The sequence below is a fragment of the Plodia interpunctella genome, chromosome 19, assembly GCF_027563975.2.
Source record: "Plodia interpunctella isolate USDA-ARS_2022_Savannah chromosome 19, ilPloInte3.2, whole genome shotgun sequence".
NCBI lineage: Eukaryota > Metazoa > Arthropoda > Insecta > Lepidoptera > Pyralidae > Plodia > Plodia interpunctella.
The window spans coordinates 3,797,296-3,816,816 of record NC_071312.1 but is presented as its reverse complement, the minus strand read 5'-3'; the positions used below and the strand labels follow the sequence as shown (position 1 = coordinate 3,816,816).

At 36.6% G+C, this 19,521-nt stretch overlaps 2 protein-coding genes and 2 non-coding genes across 6 annotated transcripts; all 4 read left to right on the top strand.

The window, feature by feature from the left end:
* Window positions 1–433: 433 nt before the first annotated feature.
* Window positions 434–5,416, top strand: Gmppb (GDP-mannose pyrophosphorylase B). 2 transcript variants are annotated; one of them, XM_053759847.2, is made up of 6 exons: window positions 434–852; window positions 1,057–1,299; window positions 1,827–1,956; window positions 2,336–2,497; window positions 3,766–3,930; window positions 4,332–5,416. In XM_053759847.2, the coding sequence occupies exons 1-6, from the start codon at window positions 679–681 to the stop codon at window positions 4,565–4,567; spliced, it is 1,110 nt and encodes a 369-aa protein (XP_053615822.1). In that variant the 5' UTR covers window positions 434–678; the 3' UTR covers window positions 4,568–5,416. The 2 variants fall into 2 exon arrangements, with proteins under 2 accessions (XP_053615822.1, XP_053615823.1); XM_053759848.1 differs by having other exon boundaries at window positions 723–856.
* A 531-nt stretch (window positions 5,417–5,947) lies between these two features.
* Msh6 lies at window positions 5,948–19,407 on the top strand. 2 transcript variants are annotated; one of them, XM_053759841.2, is made up of 20 exons: window positions 5,948–6,226; window positions 6,337–6,477; window positions 6,703–6,823; window positions 7,199–7,397; window positions 7,700–7,834; window positions 8,096–8,231; window positions 8,442–8,581; window positions 9,148–9,282; window positions 9,720–9,909; window positions 10,292–10,598; window positions 11,028–11,183; window positions 11,786–12,029; window positions 12,514–12,669; window positions 12,857–12,991; window positions 13,520–13,674; window positions 13,832–13,898; window positions 14,569–14,742; window positions 15,618–15,795; window positions 18,189–18,340; window positions 18,752–19,407. In XM_053759841.2, exons 1-20 carry the CDS (start codon window positions 6,094–6,096, stop codon window positions 19,034–19,036), a joined length of 3,339 nt encoding a protein of 1,112 aa, XP_053615816.1. In that variant the 5' UTR covers window positions 5,948–6,093; the 3' UTR covers window positions 19,037–19,407. The 2 variants fall into 2 exon arrangements, with proteins under 2 accessions (XP_053615816.1, XP_053615815.1); XM_053759840.2 differs by having other exon boundaries at window positions 5,948–6,250.
* TRNAP-UGG (transfer RNA proline (anticodon UGG)) lies at window positions 16,971–17,042 on the top strand. Its single transcript has one exon. It is a non-coding gene; the product is annotated as a tRNA-Pro (tRNA).
* TRNAP-AGG (transfer RNA proline (anticodon AGG)) lies at window positions 17,582–17,653 on the top strand. Its single transcript has one exon. It is a non-coding gene; the product is annotated as a tRNA-Pro (tRNA).
* Window positions 19,408–19,521: the final 114 nt, after the last annotated feature.

Sequence of the window (19,521 nt, the reverse complement as noted above, 5' to 3'; positions counted from 1 at the left end):
GATACTTTCATTAATTTTTCCATGCAAATAAATTAAATAAAAAGTATTAATAATAGATTTTCCTAAAATAAAATTCATAGAATAATTTTAATTATTCAAAAAAAACTTAAACATAAATAGCTAGAAAAAATTGGTCTGCACTAAATACTTATTACATAACGATGAATATAAACTTATCCCTATAATTCTTAAAGTGAACAACAGGAAATGTCTGAAATACGGAAAATGGCCAACAAATAATAACAACGTGGGTATATAGGTTTCTTTCTTACATTTATAGGTAATTTTTGAAATGCTAACTAAACTCTGAAACTATGTTTACTATGGAAATAGTTGTACGAAGTACTTACTAAATCCATGATGTTTACAAACACAAAGCCATAAAAAAGGAATAGAGACAGCTGTCATCAAGTGACGTACGTAATACGTGTTCTCATTTTGTCATTTGTAGGTAGGTACATAGTACTAGGTATATAGTTGTTTACAATTTTTATTGTCATTATAAATAATTTCTATACAAATACTATTTTCCTACACGTTATCATTCCAAAAGCGTGCGATCCGTGAATAATTTCTGTCCACTAGCGCACATATATCGGTGCCACGTATGAAGATAAAGTAACCGAGCGAGTTGTTAGTGTGCTAAAGTTTCTTGGAAGATTTGCCGATTTAGTGAAAATGTGTGGTACAGACAAGAAATTGGGTGAAATCCGAGCTCTGATCCTGGTTGGTGGCTACGGGACTCGGCTAAGACCTCTAACTCTGAGTAGACCCAAGCCTCTGGTTGAGTTTGCAAACAAACCAATATTATTACATCAGATAGAAGCGTTAGTCGAAGCCGGAGTTACACAAGTAGGTAATTGAAGATTACTATAAAAAACAATAGAAAGTGTCGATATTAAAATATTTACCTTTACAGTAATTTATTTCATTAAAAAAATATTCTAAGAGTTAATCTTCTTAAAACTGATTATCAACTTTTTTAACAAAAACTTATTGGCAAATATAGAAGTGGGCACTGCATAATGTTTAACTTTGTTAATTTTATGTTTTCAGGTAATATTGGCAGTTTCATACAGGGCAGAGGATATGGAAAAAGAATTAACAGAACAGGTGTCTAAACTTGGAGTGTCTTTAACTTTTTCACATGAGACTGAACCATTGGGAACTGCAGGACCTTTGGCACTGGCCCGGGAACTGCTCAGCACTAGCACAGAACCCTTTTTTGTTCTGAACTCTGATGTAATATGTGACTTCCCATTCAAAGAGCTTGCTAAATATCACAAAAGCCATGGAAAGGTAATGTATTTTTTACTAACTACAATCTGAGATGAAAGTATGGTTCGATTTAAGATACATAGGGAAAATAATGTTTTATAACAGAAATGTTAGTAATAGAAACACTATAGCATTTGACAAGCAAGGTGTGTCTTTTATCTATGAGTGTGTGATGAGTCATAGTTTTGTTATCTATAACTATATTATACTATATTTACTTGTGGTTTATTATTTAATTAAAACTAATATTTATTTGTAAGCCTTGTGCTTTGTAGAACACATATTGTTTTAATTTTAACATCTACCTTATGAAATGGTGTAAATGTGCCAGTCAAACAATTGTTTACCTATCATGTCTTGATTCTGTGTGATTGAATTGTTAAAACAAAATCTGTTCTACAAAGCATTGGTTAATAAATTGTGATTAATGGGATGGATAAAGTTTAAAATTGACTTTAATCGAAGGCATAGATTTAACTGAATGTTCAACAAGCCAATAATTCTTGCTTCTGGAGGCTAATGTATTAATTTTATTAAATAATTTTCAGGAGGGAACAATAGTTGTCACAAAAGTCGAAGAGCCCTCAAAGTATGGTGTGGTGTGTTATAAAGAAGATGGTGTAATCGAAAGCTTTGTAGAGAAACCACAAGAGTTTATTTCCAATAAGATTAATGCAGGTAAGGATCATGCACAATACTACATTATTGAATTCCTATATCTTAAGAAAATTATATTTATTATGTTTGTAATATTTTATTATGCAAAGAACACATGCTAAAAGTTGTAATATACTTTTAGCAAGTGGGTAAATATACATTAGAGAACTTATTAACCATGAAGGGATGTCTTCCATCAGCCACCAATAGTTTGAGAGATATAATAAGTATAGTTGTATGTGTGACTCAGTGTTGTAGGAGTTGATAGTCTATGGTGATCACTTACCATCATGCCTGTTTGCCTACTTGATACTTAGTATAAAGAAGTAGTTAGCTTAGTTTTTCTTTGATCAAGATTTTACAATGAATCCCGATTTCATATCACCTTTATTTTTCACAGGAATGTACATACTGAACCCATCTGTGCTAAGCAGAATAGAGCTGCGACCAACGTCAATAGAAAAAGAAGTGTTCCCGTTCATGGCCCGAGATGGCCAGTTGCATGCTATGGAACTTCAAGGATTTTGGATGGATATAGGACAACCCAAAGACTTTCTCACAGGTAATTTTGTTTGTTTTTTTATTTATTTCAGTCTAAAGTATTAGGTCCTTGCATATGAAATTGGCGTTTGGTATAGGAGGAACAAAATGTCGAATATTTTTTAATGTAATATATTTATTTAATCAAAGTAAGAACCATTATTTTTGCCATCTCATAGGTAGTTCATTGATCCCTTTACTAAAAAAACCATTCGGATGGGAATCAATAAAATGGACGTCTGTCGTAATCGTCTGGCCAGATTTGAGAAAACTGTAATGAATGACACACCGGCACTAGTCCACTAAACACTTACAAGTAACTTTTTTGGGTCAATTTTTGCTTGGGGCAGGATTTGGCTGGCTGTCCAGCCATTGCGATGAGCGTTTCCGATTATCGTAGAGAATCCACTTTTCATCACAGGTAATGATTTGATTTTAAAACCCTTCATTATTGTGCTGGTTAAGTAATGTAACGCAGCAATCGACACGCGTTTGCCGGTTTGCTTCACTCAATTCGTGAGGTACCCACCTTTCAAGTTTCTTAATCTTCCCAATTTGCTTAAAGTGGATTAAAATAGTTTTATCACTAACACCGAAGCCTGAATCTAACTCTGACGTGGTTTGCGATGGATCTGCTTCCACAATAGCCTTCAATTCTTCATTATCAACTAGGGTCTCCGGCCGTCCACAGGTCTTGTTCTGCAGGTCTAAATTTCCAGAACGAAAACGTTGGAACCAAAAACCCACTGTGTTTTCTTTTGCGACACGACCACCATACACATCATTAACCCTTCGAGCCGTTTCCGCAACACTGGTGCCACGGTGGAACTCGTACTCGTAAATAATGCGATATTTCAAGTTTTCCATTTTGTAAACTGAGTGACGAAAACAGAAAAATCAGAAGAAAAAAAAATATTTTTTTGGGTCAATTTTTGCTTGGGGCAGGATTTGGCTGGCTGGCCAGGGTCCAAATGAATGACGGTTAACGAAACACGAATACATGTGTCAATTTGAATTTGGAATTCCTAACCAAAGAGGAGAAATTTGTGATTAAGTGGCCAGTACAACAAAACGCTAATTTCATATGTAAGGACCTAATATTAATAAGTAGTGCCACTACTACCATACGTGAATTCTATACCATAAATGAAAATCACTTTTCAACTTTATTGTGACTTTACTCCTATTTTATTGTCAAACAAAATCTGAATGTTGTTTGTATTTAACATATCTTTAACTAGTTTACTCTTATAAAGCCTTATTGTTACAAGTGCATATTAATTTTTCTAGGAATGTGCCTATATCTCACTAGTTTAAGGCAGAAAAATTCAAATAAACTTTACGATGGCACCGGCGTCGTCGGCAATGTCCTGATTGACCCCACCGCTACTATTGGGAAAGGGTGCCGAATAGGACCCAATGTGACTATTGGACCGGATGTTATTGTTGAAGATGGTAAGGGAATTTTATATACTATTAAATAAATTATATTTCAGAGCTTTTTCTTATAATATTCAACTCTAATAAAACAACTTGAATTATTCAAAATTTTAAGTTTATAAAAAGTTTTCCAAAAAAGATTTTCCAACTTCAAAATAGTTTAAAACTCTTCAATTCTGCTTACATTCAAAAGCGTGATATAATAAATTAAGCAGTATTAAACCAAGAGACATTTTTTATGCATCACCCACCTGCTGCTGTTCAGTGACTATTTGTATCATTGAAGAAACACTTCCTGATTGTCCACACATACCCTTGACCGTAAATCGTATTTCTTGATTTAATGTTAAGTTAACGGCACATGGTCTCCGTCTGTAGCATACAACACAAAACTAATTTTCAAATGTCTACTACAGGTGCCTGCATAAAACGAAGTACAATTCTCCGAGGAGCTTGCGTGAGACAACACGCATGGCTGGACGGCTGCATCGTCGGCTGGCGGTCCGTGGTGGGCCGCTGGGTCCGAATGGAGAACTGCACCGTGTTGGGGGAAGATGTCATTGTCAAAGATGAGTTATACGTAAACGGGGGCCAAGTCTTGCCGCACAAATCTATTGCATTATCTGTGCCGGAACCGCAGATTATTATGTAAAGACTGTCTTATGTGTAAACAGTGCCATATGCACATTAACTTAAGAACGATTTTAGATTTATTATTTAAATGCGTGTTTGTAGACGTAATGTAACAAAGTCATGAAGTGCAATTAAAAATATTAATTTTCCTGATTATTTTCTCTATAAATAAATGTTTCCTTCTAAATATTACAACTGTGTGGCATTTTCATTAATTAATTAATTTTTTGGCCAAACTGCCACATTTATTATCACAAGATAATTTTTTTTTCGAAATAGGTAGACAGGAAGAAATATTTTCCATAGTCAAAGCACACAAATTTATAAATTGTCCAGTTTAAGATGACCGTTACTTAAGTTAATTTTAAAAAAGCAAATATTTACTATTATCACAGAAACTCAAACTTCTGTGACTATCATATTTTATTGTAATAACTTCTTCGTTTCTACTAAGTTAAGTATTTTATTTACATAATAGATTAATTCGATTTCAAATTATTTACGCATATGTTAATTTTTTTTTTTTAATGAAAATAAATCTACATTTAGTACCTATGTCAAACCAAATTGCACAGATCACATCACAATACATAAGAGTTGAATCTGTTTGTTCATTTATTTCGTTAGTTGATAGACTCGGGGCTTAATCAGAAGATATACAGATAACCAAATTTATATTCGAGTTATTAATAGGTCATTTTAGTTTCTAAATATAGACATAATATGTTGAATGTGAAATGTAAACATTCCCTTACAAGGCAATTCTTATAAAGATGACTCTTCTTTGTATTATCACTTATTTACACCAAATTTATTAGAATAATGTTTTTATTTTAATATGAGAATACAAAATAAATAACATTCTGGAGGTCGCATTTTTATTATTATTACTATTAAGTACATCCTTTTTTAAACTTATGTTAACACTGGTTGGATTTATGGATGCCTTTTCAATATTTCTGTCATCCATGGGTCTGGTGGCAGTGAAAGATAACAATATAATGTGGTGCCAGGCTTTCCTTCCCACGCAGATTGTAAGAGGCTGTTGTATAGCATGCTAGAAATGGAATTGAGATTAAATAGTGATAGGCTGCAGTCTGTCTCCATTCCACAAATAAGGCAGCAATACTATCGTTAATAATTCCAAACTAGTAATGACTCTGTCGACCACGTACTGACGTGATACTTGTATTGTCGTGTATTTTTAAACGTAAGAATTAATTTCCCAGAGCGAAAAGCAGCCGCTCTCTTGTCAGCATCGATGGAAATCAGTCGTATTGCAGAGAAACCATGGATAAATAGAGAAGAAACCACCTCCCCATAGCCCAAGAGAAGTAAATGGCCTTGCTAAAAAAAATTGAATAGTTTGACATTGACAGTTAGTTGTTTGTGTTGTGTTGTTGATTTGACATTTTGCGCCAAAAGTCCGATGTTGGTCCGCCAATCCAAGAAAAATAGCAAAATTGAAAATTTTGCCAAATTTAAGTAACTAAAAGCGTGAAAAAGAGTTTGTTTTTAACTTTTGGATTAAAAAAAAATTACACAATGTCCAAGCGTAATAGCGTGGGGACGTCTAATACTTTATTTAAATACTTCACAAAGACTCCACCAGCTAACAAAAAGGCAAAACCGGCAGAAGATTCCAATGACCCGGTAAAATTGGACACCACTGTAAATGGTGCGAAGGAAAGCAAACCTGATAGTAAGAAGAAAACATCAATGTCCCTAATAATTTACAAGTATTGTTCACTCTGTAATGTTAATTTTGTATCTGTTACATGTAAACAGGTAAAAAGCGCGAAAGGCAGCCTACATCTTCACCTAAAGATAAACCCGACAGTGATGATGAGATCCCAATTGCTTCTAAAAGACGAAAGAGAATTCGTATCAATCCAGTTGATTCTGATGACTCTGATGTGGAAAATAGAGGTAACCAGTAATGTTTAAGATTAAACAATAGGTATTTGTTGCTAGTTATCGCTGGCAGCTCCTGGGATCATTAACTATTTCTATTCTAAATTTCATCAAAATTGGCCCAGCAGTTTAGCCATGAATAACAAAATGTGTCATTACAATACAATAAACATAATGTTATGTAAAATTTTACAACTAGTTTAATATATGTAATCGTCTAAAGTAGCCCTATAAATTTAGAAATCGAGGAAACCCCCAAGAAGAAGGAATCTGTAGAAAGTAAACTGCAAAGCAGCTTCAAGTTTGAACCCAAACAATCTCCAAAAGCCAGCAAACCAGTGAAGCCTGCTACAAAGAATGGGTAAGATATTACTTTTCTACTTGCATATTACTTACTACCTGCCTTGATATATATTTTTTCAAGGGACACTTTAGCAAAAAATCATAATGCTTAAAATTGCTGAATACTTACACATGATGTTTTGAGTATACTTGCTAAAGAAGTTAATCTGTTGGTAAAAAAAACAAAATCTTTTGGTAGCTAAGGAGAGTTCTGCAGCACAGAATATACTCAAAATAAAATAGTGACAATTCTTATATAAAATATAAAATACTTCCATTGATACTTTACACATAGCTAGATATGCTATTGAGCAATCAGTGGCTGGATTAATTTGATTATTATTATCTGGTTGGATATACCAGTGACTAGATAATAAGCTAAACTTTGTTTTAGAACTTCTACCCCACAGTCCAAGACAGAATCTCAGTCAGAGATAACGGCAATTGTAGATGATGGCAATTGGATTCACTGTAAGTTGGAGTGGTTGAAACCAGATAAGATCCGAGATGCCAAGAAAAGGAGGCCGGAAGATCCGGACTATGATCCAACCACATTATTTGTTCCACCTGATTTTTATAAGAATCAAACTCCTGTAAGTTCTATATCTTTTTACTATGTACATATATATTTGTCATGGAATTCCCCAAGTAGACATCCTTCTTTCCCAAGAGGAAAGGTTGGTCTTTCAGAATATGATGTGAAACCTTTTTCATATTAGAATTAGACTTTCACAATCACTTGCATGTGATGTTTTAATTTCTTAATAAAGGCTTTTATTTTTTTACTACTTTTCTTTCCCAAAGGATAATTATGTGTTAGCTAAGGTTAAGAAACATGAATAATGCTGTGAGCTAAATATATTTAAATTTATTTCACAACCAATTTTTTTCACAGGCACATAGGCAGTGGTGGGAAATTAAATCTTCACATTTCGATTGTGTTTTGTTTTTCAAAGTTGGAAAATTCTATGAGTTATACCATATGGATGCAGCTGTCGGAGTTAATGAATTAGGATTTTCTTACATGAAGGTAAATCATAACATTTTGTTAAAAAAATTAAACATGAGCACTTTCTATGTAACCATAACAAATAAAACTTAGTTTGTAAGTATTTGCAGAATATATACTATGTTATACAAAAAAACCATTGATTTTTAAAGCCTATTTTTAGTGTCCTGAATATTGTTTAAAAAAAGTTGTTTATTACATTGGTATGAATTTTAAAGACCAAGTAAAGCAACAATATAGTCAGTGATAATATATTTATAGAATCCTATTTTCTGATTTTAGGGAGAATTTGCCCATTCAGGATTCCCTGAGAGTGCATATGCGCGAATGGCATCGACTTTAGTATCAAAGGGATACAAAGTGGCGCGCGTCGAGCAAACTGAGACGCCCGACATGATGCAGGAGAGATGCAAGAAAAGTATGTCAGTTGTATCACAATGCAGTAAAGTACGATAGTAAAACTAATTCATGTCTTTGTTAAAATTTGAAAAATTGTAACTACTACATGCAAACTAATGCTATGGGTAGTCCTATTGCATTGTTTCTGTGACCACTTACCATCAGGTGACCTGCTTGTTCGTTAGCCAACGTAAAAGAGTGTTTCGCTCAATGTGCCATTGTTCATCAGCGGGCCAGAACAGCAAATGGGACAAAGTGGTGCGGCGCGAGGTGTGCAGCGTGGTGGTGCGCGGGGCGCTCGCGTGCGGGCTGCAGGAGCCGGGGCCGCCGGACGCGGGCGCCGCGTACATGCTGGCTGTGGCTGAGGAGGTAACCGGGGACTGATCTTCACTGAGCTCGGCATGAGAGAGACATGGACCAGAACTAATATTGCCGATTTCCTTCTGAATAAATTCAACTTTATATACTGTAAATAATAAATAATTCTCATGAATGAGAAATGGTGTCCAGGTATTAAAGTGCTGTTTACCAGGTCGCCAAATGCCCCAATCCTTTCTACTTTTTAAATTGTAGTCTAATAACCATATATCTCACTATGGGTGAAATCGTCCCACTATTTAAAATTAGTGATGATACAAAAAGCTCATTAAAATCAAATCACACATCCAACTAATATTATAAATGCGAAAGTTTGTGAGCATGTATGTTTGTTACTCTTTCATGCAAAATCTGCTAGACGGATTGTTATGAAATTTGGTGCACGGGCAGAATATAACCTGGAATAACACTTAGGGTTTTTATTCCGAAATTTCATGGGAACGAAGTGAAAATAATATATGTGGCGTTCCAAACAAAAGGGTACCGCTGGGCAGATTCTAGTCCTTGCAACCATAGGTAAAAGCTTATTTAGATTGAAATCCTCACATTTCGCACAGGAGCACAACAGCTGCAGTACATACGGCGTGTGTTTCGTGGACACCTCCATCGGCCACTTCCACCTCGGCCAGTTCCAGGACGACAAGCATTCTTCCCGGCTGCTGACCACCTTGGCTCACTACCCGCCCGCTTTGGTAAGTCTCTCATCTTCGCGCGTGCATTCCCGGCTGTGAAGTCCAGGGTACAAAATAATCCTTGAAAGGTCGGAGATTTGCGTGCATAATTGCATGCTTAATAACAACTCTCTTTGAGAGGGAGGGGCGAGGGATCTCTGCAAGTCGACCGGCAAGCGAAAGAAGAAATACATAGTAAAACCGACTGTTGGTTATGTGCAAAGAGTAAAAATATTAAAAATAAATATATATCCTTACATATTATAAAACAAAGTCCTCTACCGCGTCTGTCTGTCTGTTCGCGATAAACTCAAAAATTACCGGTTTTCACCAATAGAGTGTGATTTAATGAACAATTTATTATGTTTTTACCCGAGCGAAGCCGGGGCGGGTCGTTACTATATGTATAAACGAAAAACTATATCTTGTTTCCAATAAACACAACTGCAAATTTACAGCTAATATTCGACCGTAAGACAACTACAGGCCGTACGTCCAAACTCCTCGCGTCGCATTGCTATAGCGCGCGGCGGGAGCCCTGCAACATGTGGAGTCCTGAGAACACCCTCAAGGTCCTGGCCGAGAAGTATTACAGGACCAATGCTGATGGGGATTGGCCTGAGGGGATCAAACCTTTTTTGAATGAAGGTTGGTTTGTTGGTTTAGTGTTGTGTAAGAGGTGTAATTAAATAAAAATAATTAAGTTACTGGCCACAAGTTGATTAGTTGAAGATTTTACATTTTTGCTCTAGAGTGTTTTTGTATAAAATGTATTAAAATTACGAAAATTACGCACTTGAGCAAACAATTAATTCATAGATGAAGTTTCTACCTTATGTAATAGAGCTTAGGATCTAATTTTACGCAATCATAAAGGTAAACTTTACGAGCATGAGAATTGAAAAATATCGTGTTTTTTAAACTTTCGCACTTTGAACACATAACTACACGTCAGCAACATTAAATAAAAAAGGTTCGTGCCAAGTTAATATAATTTATGTAGTTAAGTGAAAAACCTATTTTTTTACAGGTGACGCTTTAGGCCTCACCCCAGCGCCAGACTGCTACCTAGCAGTGAAAGCGCTAGGCGGCTGCGTCGCCTACCTAACCGACTGCCTACTAGACATACAAGTACTAGGCATGTCGCAATTCATCTCATACCTGCCCCCCGACATGCTGAACAAGACCTTATCGCAAGGGGATAAGGTCGAGAGTCGCTGGGAAGGCGGCAACACTATGGTGCTGGATGCCATAACGCTAAGGAATCTGAGGATAGTGCAGGACGAGGGCTGCTTGTATGACAGGTTGAATTTCTGCTCCACGCCTATGGGGAAAAGGTAATTAAATTTGCTAGTGCAGTATCATAGATATGGCATATGATCGGATCGAAATATATGTATAAAACCATTTTAATTCTCAGTACAATACACATAAATTTATACGCAGTATCTAATCTATGCATGCCCAAAGAGAATTAGAAAACTAATAAGCCGCGAGCGGCTCTGCTGAGCGGCGTATTCAAAGTGATAACTAAACAGTAATTAAAAAGTCATATTCTGTACTTTTCCATTCCAGAATCTCTCATAAACTGTTGTATGTCTAATGTGTAGGATCATCATATCTATGTTATGATAGTTGATTTTTTTTCCAAGAACCATCATAATATATAAAGAAATAAAACATAAGTAGAAAATAAAACATACACAAAAAAAAACATAAATATCGCAAGTTTTTCAGTTTGAAAATAATCTCGAAATATCTTCCAGATTGCTATACCAATGGGTTTGCGCTCCGAGCTGCAACATAACCGTCATAAAAGAGAGGCAGCAAGCCGTAAAGTTTTTACTAGAGGACCAGGAACTGAGCCAGGAAGCCAAGACCATTCTCACCTCCATGCCTGACTTGGAGAGATTACTGGCGAAGTAAGTTTTAGACCAGTTTACCCAGACCAGCTTACCCAGTACCCAGTCCAGTTTACTCACCAAGGAAGCTCTGAAAAGCCAGGGTACAAAAATGGAAATATAGCCAGTTCCCTATGCAGCCAGCTGATCTGTAAACAGCTGAGAAACTTCTACCTGGTGGTGATCTCCGCTGGTCAGTCTGGAGAACTCTAAATAGACTACAGGCTGGTGTTATGAGATACCTAGAAAACAGTGCTAAGACCTAAATGGGGTTTCTATCTGACTTTGGAGTTGTGCATACCAAGGCTCATCTTTTATCATGTCAATGAGGATCTCAATTGGGCTAAGGATAAAGTGGTTGCTCTTTTCTATCGCCATTAGAATAGTTTGACTGGACAACAACTATATTACGTGCGTACATACGTGTGAGTAAGATGAGACGTCAGGTTTGGCGCCAAAATCGCATGTGTTCGAAAACGTATGAGGCGGCTTGTCTCTCAATCCTAATCTGGGGAAAAATATTATGACTGAATGTGAATGTGGAACAAGCGGGGGGCAGAGAGTGGCCGTACAATACTCTTTATTATAATGTGCCTATGGTTTCTATAAAACTTCCTTTACAGAATACATGCAATGGGAAACTTAAAACGCTCGAAATCCCACCCGGACTCTCGCGCGATATTCTATGAAGAGAAGACCTATTCCAAGCGGAAAGTTGTAGACTTCGTGTCGGTCCTGAACGGGTTCACGGCCGCCTTGAGGCTGGCGCCGCTGCTGGCGCGCGCTGGCGGCTTGCTGCTGAGGGTCAGCCAGTTCACTCCGGTGGGAGAGTTTCCAGATTATAGGGAGACGTTGAAGTTTTTCAAGGTAAGTTTAATTTTTCAAAATTCTCAGATTCTAAAGGTGAATAAATTGGTTTTAATTATTTCGATATTAATAATAATCGTCTGTGTGATATATAATATTGTTAGCGAAATATTTTATCTCTTTTACTATCATGCCTATAGAAGTTAAGAAGATTCAAACAAAAAGTACCTTGTTTATAACAAGACCGTGGCTTCGATCCCATGGAAGTTTTGAGATAAAATACAGCCTATAGCAATCTTGGATAATGTAACCTTTCTTATGGTAAAAGAATTTTTGAAATCGGTTCGGTAGTTTCGGAGATTACCCGCCTCAAACATACAAATTCACAAATGCTTACTTCTTTATAATAATAGTATAGATCACGTTTTTAATTGATATAACAAAAAAAACTTATTTTTGTTTTTTTCTAAAGCGCCATTTTTTCTGGGCTAATATAACAGGAACTGAAAATTTCTTATACATGGTGTTTATGTTTTGTGTATAGGAGGCGTTCGACCAGACTCAAGCAGAGAAAGAAGGTCGTATTCTGCCCGGAGAGGGCGTGGACGTTGAGTACGACAGCGCCCTGGCCTCGATCAGAGACATCGAGAAGGAACTACAGGATTACTTGAAGGAGCAGGAAAAATACTTCAAGACGAGGGTAATCTACTTAATGCCTGTTATATACTAAAATAACTGCTAATTAGAGTTCGTTTTTTCTTACCAGTTCTAACATGTAAAGAAATTTACACACACTTTGTTGAATAGAAATGAAATTTTAGTTCAAACCTATTCTAAAGTAAATTTTAGTAATACTTATTTCCTTAAAAATTATATTATTGTTACAGTTGACATACGTGGGCACAGACAAGAAGCGCTTCCAGTTAGAAGTGCCGCAGTCGGCAGCAGGGAAGGCGGACTCAAACTACCACCTGGAAGGCGCACGGAAGGGGTTCAAACGGTACTCCACGGCTGAGACTAAGGTATTATAATATTTCTTCAATAGTAGATGTATTCAAAATGTTGAATTTACAGCATTTATTTATTTATTTTTTAAATACGGTATTCTATAAATCAGGTTTAGAAGAGGTTTAAACAAGTTATTTTAGGGTATATTGAAAATCTTGGTTCGAAACCGGTATTATCATTAACCCGGCTGATACCCACATGCGCATATCAAGGACCACGCTATGTTTTCTGTCTTTCGAGTCTTTACTCGAAAGACAGAAACGACCCACAAACCAAACCAAACGATCCCACAAAGGTGGGATCGTTTGGCGCAGTGGTGGGTGCGGAAACGAGCAGAATCATTTTGGGTTTAACGATATGAATATGCTTTTCGATCAGAAGTCGAATATTATGGGTTTTTATTATCTCCGAATTTAATCATAATGGTTAAAAAATCAAAATCATAAAAAAACAGCTACAACGAGAATTTTCTTGACGTTACAATGCTTTCTAGTGCTATAATATGATAAAATATATAATAACCTATTATCACATTTGTACAGGAGTTCCTAGCCCGCATGATGGCCGCAGAAGAGCAGAAGACGAGCGCGCTAAAAGACTTGAGCCGCAGAATATTGGAGAAGTTCTCCGCGAGCTACGAGCAGTGGGCGGCGGCGCTGCGCTGCGTCGCTGCTCTGGACGTGTTGCTCGCCCTCAGGTGCTCCACTAGCGCCACCATCACATTTTTAACATTTCACTTGCATCCCATTTATATATATTTTTATTTTTTCATTTTACCCGTGAGTAATTCACGCAGACGAAGTCGTGGGAATATGTAAATTTAAATTTTAGTACAGAAACGGTTTTTCTTACAGTGAATTTGCCAGACAACAGAGCGGGGATATCTGCTTGCCGGATGTTACTTTTGATAAGGATGCAGAGGTGAGCTTTCACAGGAAATTTCATTCATTTGATTTGCAAAAATATTTCTCATACAGGTGCAAGGTTAAAATTGTTTTGATATTTACCCTTGTACACACATAAATATGTTTTGTCTGTGAAATATTTTAAATAAGCCCTGCATACAAATTGTCTTTGTCCTGGGACAACAATCGTGTGGGTATTTCAAATCGAAATTTTTGTTTTTATTCTATACGTGTACGCAATGAAATCGGAATCGGAGTTAATTTCATCAAGTTCCTAATTTTTTTTTTCCAAAATTGCAAATTTATAATCTGGAAAGTTCGATCGATACCTTGTACTGCTAGAACTGTAGCTGAGAGTATGCTTCACTGTAGCTGGCTGAGCTGGGGAGTAACTGTTTTGTCTTCTATTGCACGACGTTCTTGTTAGTTTTAATTATTTTCATTTTTTAAATTTGTTTTGTTGGTGATTGTGTTAAGTGGTAACAAATGTGGTCGTCCAAATCAAAAGGGACCTTATGCAGCCATAAGGTAGCACAGCACTAGCACTTAGGTCTTTATTGCCGTTGTTTTGTACTGGAACAACGGCAATAAAGAGGCTAGCCGCCATAAAGTCCCTTTTGATTTGCACGACCACAAATTAAGTTATCTAATTAAACTATGTATATAACCTCTACATAAATCCCCAGCCGTACATAAACATAGTGGAAGGTCGGCACCCCTGCATGACGCTGGCGGAGTTCATCCCCAACTCCACGGCGCTGGGCCCCGGGCCGCGGCTGCTGCTGCTCACGGGGCCCAACATGGGGGGCAAGTCCACCCTCATGAGACAACTGGGGCTCATTTCCGTGTTGGCCCATTTGGTAACTTCTTCACAGACTTTCTTGGCATTATTTTATTTAAATTTTGTTTTATTAAGTTTATAATATTTTGGAATTATTACTACACGCATGGACTCTGAATGTTTGCATGCCTAATTGTTGGCGCAACACGCTTGATCAAATGAAACTGACATTTTGTCCGAACATGTATGTTTACCGTGTTTGAATGCAAATAAATGTATAATCATTTATTATGATGAAGAATGGCAAACCACTCCATTTAATGGAGTGGTTTACCATTCTTCATCATTATTTAACACGCATGTGGATAATCAACCAGTGTGCAGGTTGCTTGAAGCATAGCAATTATATATGGTAGTCTGTAAAAACTACTATACATGAGTCTGATTAGTATACAAAATTATGTGGTTCAAGTAGGATTTAAACCTGGGACCTTTCAAATAGATACTTTATCAACAAGCGGTTTCCACCGCTTGTTGATAGCCATTAATTATTACTTACTTTGTTTATTTGCTTGGTTGATTTACTTTGTTATGTAACTAGCGACCCGCCCTGGCTTGTAAAGCTGGGTAAACTTTTCTCTTGAGTCACTCTAACTATTAAAAAACCCGCATCAAAATCCGTTGCGTAGTTTTAAATGTAAGCAAACATAGGGGTCAGACAGACAGCGAGATGAGGATATGTTTTTTATAAAAAGTAATTTATTTACTAAAAGAAATAGAATTTAATATATTGTAATTATGGATAAGTCAGCCCCTCTTCGATTGCCGCGCCCGTAAGGGTCCTTAATTGTCTCTATTATATATAATAAAGATTTGTTACTTACACACTTTACTTACTTGATGCAAATAAAGAACTGAGAATGAAATAATTTTGGAATAATGAATTTGGAACAGGGCAGCTACGTGCCAGCACAAGCGTGCGGCCTGAGCGCAGTGGACCGCGTGTTCACGCGACTGGGCGCCGCCGACGACATCCTCAGTGCGCACTCCACCTTCCTGCTGGAGATGCTGGAGACCGCCGCGGTGCTGCGCCACGCCCGCCGCCACTCGCTGCTGCTGCTGGACGAGCTAGGTGGAAACACTGTTTTAACCTTCCAACCGACTTTTAAACGCCTTGGCACGGTTCCGTGAGAAGACTTCGTCACGACTTTATCGCTCAATTTTATCATTTAGTTAATGCGCCCCGAGGCTTCGCTCCCATGGGAATTTCGAGATAAATATGGTACCCTATGTGTTATTCCAGGTTATTTTCTACCCGTGCACCAAATTTCATAACAATCGGTCCACAGTAGATAATGCATGAAGAGGTAACAAACTTTATTTTGCATTTATAATATTAGTTGGGACTAGCTATTGCCCACGGGAACAGGTGTTTTTCCGAGATGAAAGGTACCGTATGTCCTTCTCCATACTTCAAATTACACATATGCAAAATATCGAGTTGACAAAACTTAATTTCGCATTTATAATGTAAGTTAGGATACATGCCTTTTTTAAACGCGATCACACACACTGGTCACTACCCCGCCGCTATCTGAAGGACGTGAGTTAGACTCCAAGCGCGGCCATTTGTAGCAGTGACCTCAAATATTTATCGGCCGATCTAGATGATGAATCCGTTTCTGTTTGCGTCCATCGAACCCGCGATACAGCGTAGTGTGGGCCGTTGAGTGTTGTCAATGGACAACACTGACATTGCTGATACATAGGTAATAATGATAATAACACATTTATTTAAACATATTTCTTTAGCCCGTCAAGAACAGTTCCTATGTATCAGCAATGTCACATTCACGACTAAATTAGAAAGGTCACATAAAAACGACCGCTTTGACAGTAGTGAACAACAGCATGTCTGAAGCGGGATGACGTTAGGAAGATCGTAAAATCAGAGCCGAATCTTTAAAAAGGACCATGTGAGTTTGACAGAGTTTAAACACAGTTTAGGAAACTTATTTCTTACAAGCACGTGGGTCCTATTCATGAATGTCTTATCACTATAGAGTGATAATTGCTTACAAACATGATTCATGACAGTTATGAACCGGAAAAACCTATTTTAAGATTTAAAAACGTTTATTGACAAAATTTTATCACCATAAAATAATAATCCTATCAGCGATATTTATCACATTATTATGTAAACTGAGTATGTTAGACGAAATATATCAAATCGATTTGCATAATTTACAACGGATGCGTAAAATAAATTTGATACAGGCTTGGTATTTCATTCGGTAAGCGTGTGGCTCGTTGGTCTAGGGGTATGATTCTCGCTTTGGGTGCGAGAGGTCCCGGGTTCAAATCCCGGACGAGCCCGCTTTTTATATCAGGATATGTTATTTTTTTATTGTATTTCTATAAAATCTCGGTTATATCTCTAAGTAGGTTAAATTTTCTATTATGAGCAATTTATAAATTGTTCTAATTTGTTTCCTACAATTTATAATTTTGTAATTCTTCAATTAAAATAAGTATTGATTTTATTTACAAGTTGTTTGATAATAATAGTAGTAGTTTTTAGAGTATTTTTTTAATACTGAAACCGCTTGGTTTAGGTATCTTATTATGTTCCAGTCTTTATGGCTATTTATATATGTTACTTACTAATTAGACTTAAATGATATTGTTATTAATTAGTTCAATACAGGATGTAATGTACCTGCCTCTTTAAATATATAACAATCTCATGTATCGTAGCGATATAGTCTTACTCGAATACATTATGGCCTAAAAATATAACGGTATAAAATTCTTCCCACACATCAGTTTTGGAAATACTCGCCCAACACCTTTCACTTTATTGCGTAGTATACTGATGTAGTATTCAAAGCATATTTTCGGCAGTTTAGTCAGCTGGCTCGTTGGTCTAGGGGTATGATTTTCGCTTAGGGTGCGAGAGGTCCCGGGTTCAAATCCCGGACGAGCCCAAATCTTTTTTTGTTTTATTTTACTTTTAATATTAATAGATTTTAATTATTAGATCTTTCAGATTAATTTTACTTACGGACACTTGTCCTGCAGTGTTGAACATTTTCAACATTCAATTCCCACGACGATACATGATAAGAGACGTGTAATCTGTTGGTTTGTCAAACTTGTGTAATTTTTTTTTCTGTAAAAGCAAATATTTTTTATTGTTTTCTCTAGTTGTGATCATCCTCAATAGCATCTCAGCAGTAGAGATGGGTTTTAGACTCAGTATTTTACTATTTCGTGGCACAAACCCAATTTGCTCCAAATATACTTGCGAATAAATACAGCATAATACTCATATGACTTAAGCACCTTATTTCCTGTTTCGGCTTTTATTATGTATAATCATTTACATAAACACTCCCACTTATTTAATTTCAATACATTCATTTCAATTTTGTATCTTTAGGTGTAAAATTAGGTCGATATTCTTTTAATAATTATTTTTGTAAACCTTTGCCCGCTATCTAAGTAATGAATTTCCCCCAGGCCGCGGCACATCGACATACGATGGCACGGCCATAGCGTCCAGCGTGTGCGCGGAGCTGGCACAGCGCGGCTGCCGCGTTGTCTTCTCTACGCATTACCACTCATTGGTGCACCATCTGTCCTCGCATCCCGGAGTTGTACTGGGGCATATGGTATGTTATTTATATTTTTGAACACTGAAGACCACGTTTAGTTAAGACCATCAAATCAATCTTCACTTTATAGCCATTTCATCTGACACATTCTATTTTTCTTTCGCTCCCAGATAGACCTGCGCAGTTCTTATTAACAATTATATAATGTTTATTTTGGTATCCTATCCGAACGGATGAACGCGTCATAATGGAGATCAAAAAATATATATAATTCACATAAAACTTGCTTATCACTAATTACAAAAAAGAGAACACCAAAATAGCTCTATTAGATAGTATATTTAACAGATAGACTGATATGCAAGCACCGCGGAACTTTATACTGTACTTACCTAAGTTCTACTGATGTTAGTTGTAGGTTGCGATGTTTGCTTTGAAATATTACATAACATAAATATTAATTCGCAGGCATGCATGGTGGAGACGGACGAATCGACACCCGACAGTGAAGACCACATCCCAGAGGAAACAATAACATTCCTATACAAACTTAGTCCGGGAGCTTGTCCCAAGTCGTACGGCTTCAACGCAGCGAGACTGGCTGGTATTCCCAAAGAGATCACCCGACGAGCGCATGAAATATCCAAGAAAATCGAAAAGGAAACCGACTGTGCCCGCGTCTTTAGAGATATTATGAAAATGGAAACCAGCGCTAAGGATGTAAGGGAGTTACTGGCTGGTTTGAATATTTAAGTTCTTTTTTACTGGTTTTATAAAGTCCTAGATCAGGAAGGACATTTTTGATTATCTCGAATTGAAAAATTTTAATCAATATTTTTATTGCCATTTTTTATTTTAGTCTTTGAGAAAGCGAGTTAAGAATTTTGTGACACACTTATTTCTCGAATCTCGTAATGATTGTTAATATGCTACTTTACAAATTGTTATATAAATTGTCATAAGCCAGTTGTATCATTGTTCTGTTTAGCTTGAAGTTATTATTGTTACCACTGTTCGAATAAACATTTACATTCTGTGATTATACATATAAAAAGTCAATCTACCTTTAAGTACCTATCCACGAGTATTTTAAGGCATTAATAGAATAAAATCTTATATGATTAGTTTTGTTTTTATTTCCTTAAAATAATTGGATATGGAGCCAGTTTGTATAAAAATAAAACCGGAATGTGTGACGGCAATACTTCGCGTCGTAACACACAATTGTAGCTACCTGT

What these genes read in the sequence shown, in the direction of transcription:
- Gmppb (XM_053759847.2), top strand. Translation starts at nt 679, where the DNA reads ATGTGTGGTACAGACAAGAAATTGGGTGAAATCCGAGCTCTGATCCTG. An exon ending in TTCCAATAAGATTAATGCAG is followed by an intron (nt 1,957 to 2,335) that starts GTAAGGATCATG and finishes TATTTTTCACAG; the next exon opens with GAATGTACATACTGAACCCA. An exon ending in GGATGTTATTGTTGAAGATG is followed by an intron (nt 3,931 to 4,331) that starts GTAAGGGAATTT and finishes TGTCTACTACAG; the next exon opens with GTGCCTGCATAAAACGAAGT.
- Msh6 (XM_053759840.2), top strand. Translation starts at nt 6,094, where the DNA reads ATGTCCAAGCGTAATAGCGTGGGGACGTCTAATACTTTATTTAAATAC. An exon ending in CTCTGATGTGGAAAATAGAG is followed by an intron (nt 6,478 to 6,702) that starts GTAACCAGTAAT and finishes CTATAAATTTAG; the next exon opens with AAATCGAGGAAACCCCCAAG. An exon ending in AGACGTTGAAGTTTTTCAAG is followed by an intron (nt 12,030 to 12,513) that starts GTAAGTTTAATT and finishes TTTTGTGTATAG; the next exon opens with GAGGCGTTCGACCAGACTCA.